This window comes from Hylaeus volcanicus, chromosome 5, assembly GCF_026283585.1.
Source record: "Hylaeus volcanicus isolate JK05 chromosome 5, UHH_iyHylVolc1.0_haploid, whole genome shotgun sequence".
In the NCBI taxonomy this organism is placed as follows: Eukaryota; Metazoa; Arthropoda; class Insecta; order Hymenoptera; family Colletidae; genus Hylaeus; species Hylaeus volcanicus.
This window is the reverse complement of record NC_071980.1, coordinates 24,601,630-24,609,759: the sequence shown is the minus strand read 5'-3', so window position 1 is coordinate 24,609,759 and position 8,130 is coordinate 24,601,630. Positions and strand designations below refer to the sequence as shown.

The following is an 8,130-nucleotide window of genomic DNA, read 5'->3' as shown; positions in this document are numbered from 1 at the left end:
ATACATGTGTTTCAAAAATTTCCACCCTTACAAAATAATTCTGTATAGCCACTAACAAAATTTGGTAAACATGCAGTGTTCCCTTACATTGTACATTAGACTAGCTTTTTCATGTAATTTCAATGAGAAACTTCAAGGAGACATGTATATTCCATAAATGTCTACCCTAACAAACTTATCCTATAGAAACAAATTCCGCTAAAAATATAATATCCCTTCACAGTGGACGTCAGGGTCAAAAAGAAATAAATCTCCCTAAAAATGTTTCACTTCGCATAATTCCCTACACCAAACCCACGTCATCTACAAAATAGCGCCAATAATAAGACCCCCGACCCGACTTTACACCACCCGTATCATCTAGATAGCAAAGAGGACCTGATCACTCGTCGACAAACGCAAAATCGATACCGTTAATTTCACGCCGACGTCCGCGAAAAGACGTCGCAGTTCCGACGCCGCCGTCGGGAGTGTACTCTACGTCTTATCTCGAGGGGCACCTTCCTTTAGGTTTCATCTGTGTACCAGTCATCGACGGAGTGGCGATCTCCGGGTCTAGAGTAATTTATCGCAGGTCGAGGACTCCTCGGAGAATTCGGCGGCGGTGGAATAAGTTCGCTTGTCGAAGAACGCCCTCGACCCCGATTTCATCAATTTCGCGGCCCATTCAGGTGCAACCGATGAATAACGAGCGGCCGAACGAATGGCTTTATTAAAGTGGACGGTTCCCGGGAAGATGGCGCCGATTCTTATGCACGTTCGTCGCTGGATCTTCGCTGATGCTCACGGAGATCGCGATTAGCTTTGATTTAAGGGAGTATTCTAATCCGAAGCGTCAATTTTCAGTGCTTCTGCGGGATCTTTTTTTTTTTTTAATCAATAAGGAATTTTTATAACGGTTCTTGTACGCATATTTATTCACATTTTAAGAACATACACGATTTGTTGCGGGTAAACGTAATCTCTTCTGAAAAAAAGTATATTCATGGTTGCCACGATTTCAGGTGTACTGCTTATCTGAAATGAACAGTTATGAGACACGACTTTCTTATTTAACATTGCTAGGATGTATTATATTAAAGGATAAACTCTGTTTAGTATAATAAACAATATTTTTAATATAAGAGCAATAATCAAAGAGAGTGGAAACGCGCAATTGAAATTCTTTGGAAGAAATTGCTACCAGGAAATTTGGGAAAAATCGTTCGAGTGTAGCGCCCTCTTCCCGTTCGAAAACGTGCTCCATTAAATCATCGTACGAAGTATTAGATTGCGTAATTACATCGCTGACGTCAGTACCGTCGTCACGCGTTACCGATACAAATTTAATTATTGTCGTACCAGCGAAGGTCAGAACGATCCGTCGAGAATAGAGGCGAGTATGACGAACTTCGCGCGATCGTAGAGAGCACTTGAACGCTTGCGGGGGCGGACATAGAAGCTCGCTTTAATCGTATTATCCGTAGCGCGAATAGAACGGAGAAAGAGAACGGTGAGAGTCGAATGATTCCGGGTAATTCCTGACCTAGCCCTTCGGGCACGACGTCGATAGATAAATCCAGAAAGGAATGCCTAGGGTCACCTTGCCGACAGCTGATTGCCATTCGGTTGCTGATCATTTTTGAAACATTCAATGAAATGTCTAACGTCACGCGACGATTTTTTAATTAGAGGAATAGTATATACAGTCAGTCCCATAAATATTCGTACCCTCTATGTCTAATATCTGTCGATCGCGAACATTGAATGAACATGATTTAAGATGCTTAATTAGTATTGCAGAAAGAAATAGAAGAGACGCTAAAAAAGAAAAAAAAACCCTAAAAGCAGTCCACGAGTAGAATTGAAAATATCGAAGGCAAAACAATTTTTAATTCCAAGCAAGCATTTTTTTTCTTCGCGTAGAAAATTGCAATCGCTTCAAAAATTCCGCGTTGTTCATTGCATTACGCAAACGGAACGGATTACCCGAATGCTAGAGAGTGATTCCATTCGCCTGAACGGATAATGAGAAGTTCGGCTTGGACTTCGGCACACGACGAAAAATTTCAATAACATGAGGACACTGCATTTTATGGCCAGGAAATTGCATTATTATTCTCCCGTGCGGGTGGCCCGTTGTTCCCCCGTTGTTTGAATAACGCGCATGCATCCGATTCAACTCCGATGCAGCTGCTTCTTCAGGCGCGCTCGTGATTCAAGATAGCTTGGCGTTCGTTGTTCTTGGCCGTTACACGGAAATTAGTTTTCGGCTTCGCAAGAACTGTTCGACCGCCAAATTAGTGAGCAGTGTAATTGCGAATGATTTAGAACGCGCCGCAAAACGTAACGCTGTTTAGATTGGAAGCGTATTTCCAAAGGACGACATTGAACAATCAATCTTTATCTTAATTTTCTTCAATTTCTCCTCCACTTTTAGAATATAAATTGATATATACACAGGTACATGTAGGTGTCTGCATTGTTAGCTTTTGTCCAGTAAATAAAAGAACCACCAGACCTGCTTTCTTTGTCTATTCTTTCACCTGATATAAATGAAATTTACACCGAAAGAGCGTACCTACTAAAAACCACAGTCGTGTTCCGTTGCAACAAATGTGAAAAACATCTGAGATACACGGGTTGCGGCGGAAGAAATATTTTATCCTCTCCTTCCGCCTGGAATGGTTATTTTTATCTCAAGGTGTCACGCGAAGGAAGGACAGAGAGCAGCTACCCGATCTTTAATCGTAAGTTCAACTTCAACACCCCCAACAGATACTAATCTCTTCCTTTATTTAAATTAAACTTCTTTTCAGAAGGTAACCCCATAATTTTGTTCTGATTTTATTCGCAACTTAATATCTGGCAATGCAATGACAACGATATAGGGCATTTTATGGTGGTTCTAAAAATTGGATTTTTGTATTAAACATTAACTAATAAAATACAATTTTTAGTCCCAATTTTTTCGTTAGCAATATCAATTGAATTATTAGATATATCTTCTGCCCGTATAAGTATTCAGTATACTATATTTAATTGATGGAATATTATATTGGTTCGCAATTAACGAGCAGAGCAACCAAACAAGCAACTCTACATTTTTCAGCATTCCACGCAGAGAATAATATCATAGAAGGATGAATATATTATCGCAACGATAATATTTGCCCTACGTAAAACATTTTAGGAAAATGCTTCTCAGAGTAATTGAATTCAGGATTCTAGAAGTCTATATCCAGACGTGAGTGTGGTAGGAGAAAAGGAAATAGCAGAAACCAATTTCCACTGAATTTGCAAACTTACGTCTAGGAGATTCATCAAGGAAGCTCGCCTTCGAGGATCGGGCTCCGTCATGGCAGCTAAAACGGACTGGAGCGCCGACGAGGGTGAAACGGAAACCGTTCCCATCAGAGCTGCGACTCTCGGTGTTGTGTCCAATAATGCCCTTCCCAGCGAGTACATCCACATCTGAAAGCAGCGAGATTTCGCATGAAGATGATAAATCGCTATGATTCGTAATAAACGTGGACAATGTCTACGGTGAAAAACTAGTTTGCCCAGAAACGTACCGAAAATTCAAACTAATATCGATCGGTTACGTGTAATTTTATTCATTTTGTTTTATTTTTATTTTACTTTTCATTTTATTTTTACAAACCTATGACGTTCGCGTGTTAAACAAGGCGTTCTATATTTGGAAAATATTTTGGGTACGATTTAGCACTTGACATGCATACATATTGATATTGTATGAGCGGGGAAAATAAAGTTCTCCTCTTAAAGGTAAATTAAGAATAATACCTGAAAGAATTTATTATTTTCAGGACCTCGCGCCTTTTTAACAAACACAAACCGTAAAAATAATTCGATGAACAAGAGTCGATCGTGAATCGTATGTGCTGAGCACAGTGACGCACATACGAGCACATTGTGCTCGTCTTCGTACCCAGGTACTTGTTCCCAGGTAAAAACATATACGATGTTTACATACGTCTGTATGAAGGATCCTACAGTATAATAACAATCCATTGAAAATTCGTCCCTCAAGAAGTCAGAAGAAACGAAGTGACGAATTAATTAATGAGCAATTCGTTTAATGGTAAAGAGATTACTAGCGGATCCCGTTGATATCGCGAGGCAAGTATCGGACCGAATGGAACAGGTGTCGGGGGAAACGGGACTAAAAGTTACATAGCAATTGTGTTCATGGTATTCTCGTGCAGTGTTTGCACGGATCATTGTCTGCAATCCTCTCTTCTGTCTTTTTTCGTCCCGTCGCAATAGCTTTCGAGCACGTATAACGAAAGTTTCAATTTCCTGCGTAGTGTGTGCTTGGCGGAACAGAATTAGTTTTCTTATGCGCGCTTTTTGTTTTTCATTTGCTTCGGGACGAAATTGAAAGCAGCGCTGTACTTTACGTATATAACTCGTATGCTCGTAGCGGGCGCCGAGAATTCCATTTTTCTTGTCGGAACTGGATTACGGATTTATTATTGTTGTCAGTTACGTAAGTCTTCATTTAATGTACGTACCATGTTTATTTGATATACGTAGTACAAACGAACATAGTAAGCGTCCGAGTTGTCATAAGGATGTTTATATTTACAACGGAATATTGGTAATTTAGTTAATAATTAAGTTGTTAATTCGTCCAATTATTGTCACGGAAATATTAATACTTTTTATGACGAATGCCTGTGTTGAAATAAATTCACAAACAATGGTTTTTCAGGTAAGAGTCAAGAACGCGTGAAATAAAGGCACAGTTCAGAAACGGTATTTCACAGACAAGGTTACCTGGCGAATTCAAGGTCTTATTAGCGTGCCAGGATCACCGTGTAAGTCACCTGGACTACCTGCTACGGGTCTAGTCCCTATCCAAAACATCGTCCAGGTATTGGACGCAACCCTTTCCAGATTATTCGTACAGAGCAGGTAGAAACTATCGCCACTGACTAAACTACTTAAAAATACTGATGATTATTATTGATTATAAATATATCGTTTGATTCTAGATTGTGGATTTTCACTGCCTCAGAGGTGGATAACATTTACAGATAAATTTTAAATGGTGTGACGTATAGAATGAAATATTTCACAATGAACAAATGAAAATTTAACTGTTCAATTAAATAAACGTTACGATTAAATTTCTATACGTTCACTCGCGATACGCAATCAAATTTTGCGCGTCAGTGGATACAGTTGTGCGCGAAAACAATTGGTAATCAAGGTTGAAACGTTCCGCACAGAAAGGTGGAGGAATTCGGAGTAAAGAGACGAAAGCGTAGGATCGTTCGAAGGTTATTTATTACGCGAGTCGTTTGTTCTCCCTTTAATCTGGAGAAGATAAATACTGGCTAGCTGAAACAACGGACTTCTGGTCGACTGCGAACAGGAAGGAGAAGAGCAGTGAAGCAGAGGAACGGTATTGCTGCTCCTCGGCAGCGAAGTGCATCCATACAGTCAGCAAATATAGATATTAACACTTTGGAAATTATAAGTTACGCTTACAAACTCCAATTCGTGAAACTACTTCGCTAGGAGTTGTGTAATTTCACTAATACGCTTTGGAAGCGAAGTGTGGAACAATAACAATTTTCAATTCTTTGTTACTATCTTGGGAAATATTGTAGATTTTAGATTTAAGTTTGAAACAAACTACTCGTTTGTATAAATATTCGTCGTATAATTTAGGTATTCGTTTAATAAATTTCATTTATTTCAATGTGACATAAAACGAAATATAAATAAAAAAATAAACGAATATCCAGTCCATTCATGAACTGAAACGTCAAATGTATAAAGTTACATTTTATCATTTCAATTTTGATCTTTATATATACTGCGCTTTCTGTGGGGAAACAAAGAACAGCTCAACAAAATTTCATCTGAATCACATAAAAATAATGAAAGGTATATGTAAATTACACTAATTTCGAATTTTGTATCATTAATAAAATATATAGGTAGCACAGTATTAGACAAAACGAAAGTAAATCTCTTTCCACGTTTAATTTTCTGGATCACGATTTCAATTCAGTGTTATTCTCAGTTGATATTTAACTCGAATGAACTTTCATCGAGGAAAGCTCGAATTACCAGTTTCCACCAATTGCATCGGACAATCGAAAATAAATATTTCACGCGAACGGCGCAGGATTAAAGTCCCACGATATCGCGAATGCGGGCGGGGGGAAAAAATGGACCGCTAATTTCCCGATAAACAATTTGTTTGCCAATTTGTTCGACGTCCGGCGACGCCTGAGCGTTTCGTGCCAGCTATTCCGTACTAAATTGTCGCATTGTATTAAACGTCATTATATATCGACCGTAATTAATTATCGGGTCGCGCGAGATACGCTGGCGGCGTTAATTTCGCCTGCAACGACGCTATTCAGGAAAAATGTCTACCCTTTGGAGAAAGAAGAAAAAAATGCACTGTAATTTAGGAACGTTCATTCAGGTCCAGTCTTTCGTGTGAAATTCGTTTTATTTATGTTGGTAGTGTCTCCTGATAAGATTTGAGCGATGAATTTCATAGCTGTTTGAGAATATTATACATACAAAAAAATTATAAATCTGTTTGTACGAGGTTTCCCAACTGCTTCTAGTATTTTTGAGCAACGAGGATGAAACTTTGTTTAGATGTTCTTTATATTCTGATTGAAAGTATAAATTACTTGATTCCGGAATATGGTAGCTATAATAATTGTTAAATAATATTAGGATCTTTATTAATCAGGGTGGACAGCAAAGAAACTTTTCGAAAGACAATAGAATTTTTACTAGTGTAAATAAAAAAAGAATTGCGAAAATGTTTCATCAAACATCAATTCTTCGTTATGTTTGTCAGGATAATATATTAGTAATACCTGTAGTTTTTTTTTATCTACGAATTGATAATTGTTTTAGTATTAAATATCACCGAATAATCAGCCCTGAAGCTCTCGATATTCATAACTAACGAACTGTTCGACGAGTTACTTGACTTTTAAGGAAGCGAAGGCAATATAAAAATAGCACCACCTACCTTTTCTGAATCTGTGTCCGAATATATGCGACCTGGTCGATATTCTGGTGGTAGATAAGCCCGAGCAGTTTCGGGTGGTGCAAGTTGCAACAAAACCCTACCACGTGGTGTCAGCTCCAACGTGTGAAGAGTCACCACTGGTCCAGCCCTCGATCCACCCACCACACCACCGTCTGAAACAGATTTTAATGAGCCATTAGCATCCCCGAATGTTTCTATTGTAATTTGTCCGCTTGATCTGTGACTTCTCATTGTCAGTCACAAACACTTACGCCTGCTGTTGGATGCCAGGCCTTCCAACTTATCAATTATCGTTATTTAAACTTGGTCATTGTAAACACTGTTTCTGACAATTATTAAAAATATGCAAAACATTTATAATCGTTCAGTACTGTGTGCGTAGAAAAATAGAACCTTTTAGAAAAACTTTGAAAATTTAAAACTTAATTACACCATTTCAGAAAATCTTTTAGTTCATTTGTTTATTTCCAAAAGTAGTGCTTATCGACTCAACTTGTACGCTCCATACCACCTGAAAATCAAATGTGTAGTTTGCTTGCTTTTTACAAAACAAATACAAACGTTCCTTCTTCCTACATCTTCAAAGAATTCGCTCAAACAAGCTCGAAGGCGCAGGCGCAGGCGCAGGTGCAACTGCTCCACCAGCCGCTGAAGAGGGATTCCCTTGCAAATTACCAAGTTTATTTATCGCGGCGGCGGGGACCACCGACATCCTAAATCATTTATTATCGTTTGTAGCGCGCGAACCACTTAACCGTAACCATCTCGAGCGTCGTTTCGTCGGGCAAGGAGAAACATCGATAGAATCGAATCAGCTTCCCTAAGAAAGTGGATAGAAGTTGACGAAGACTCGATGAAAAATCGTGGAAGCGCCAAGAGAGGAGACACTTCGGTTGCCTTCGTTTCCAGCAATTTTCTCCCCCATCGTCGGTGCCATAATCGTGTTCCTTCGATTTGCTGGCTCCATTTCCGTCATCTCGGATCCAATTTAATCGCGTCATGCCTGTGTAACCGACTTCGACCGTGAAAGATCCGAGAATACGTTTAAACTCGCGTTGCATCGACACCAGGTTTACGGAGCACTGCCATTT

At 39.1% G+C, this 8,130-nt stretch overlaps 1 protein-coding gene across 10 annotated transcripts in view; it reads right to left on the bottom strand.

Annotated features, from left to right (window-relative positions):
- The window catches only part of LOC128876996 (uncharacterized), a 99,475-nt gene that overhangs the window by 26,000 nt on the left and 65,345 nt on the right, over positions 1-8,130 (bottom strand). For all 10 annotated transcript variants that reach the window (XM_054123895.1, XM_054123890.1, XM_054123891.1 and 7 more), the window contains 2 exons: positions 7,019-7,191; positions 3,289-3,453 (listed from right to left, as the gene is read on the bottom strand). In XM_054123895.1, coding sequence (XP_053979870.1) covers positions 3,289-3,453; positions 7,019-7,191 — 338 coding nt within the window. The remainder of the gene's footprint in view (positions 1-3,288; positions 3,454-7,018; positions 7,192-8,130) is intronic.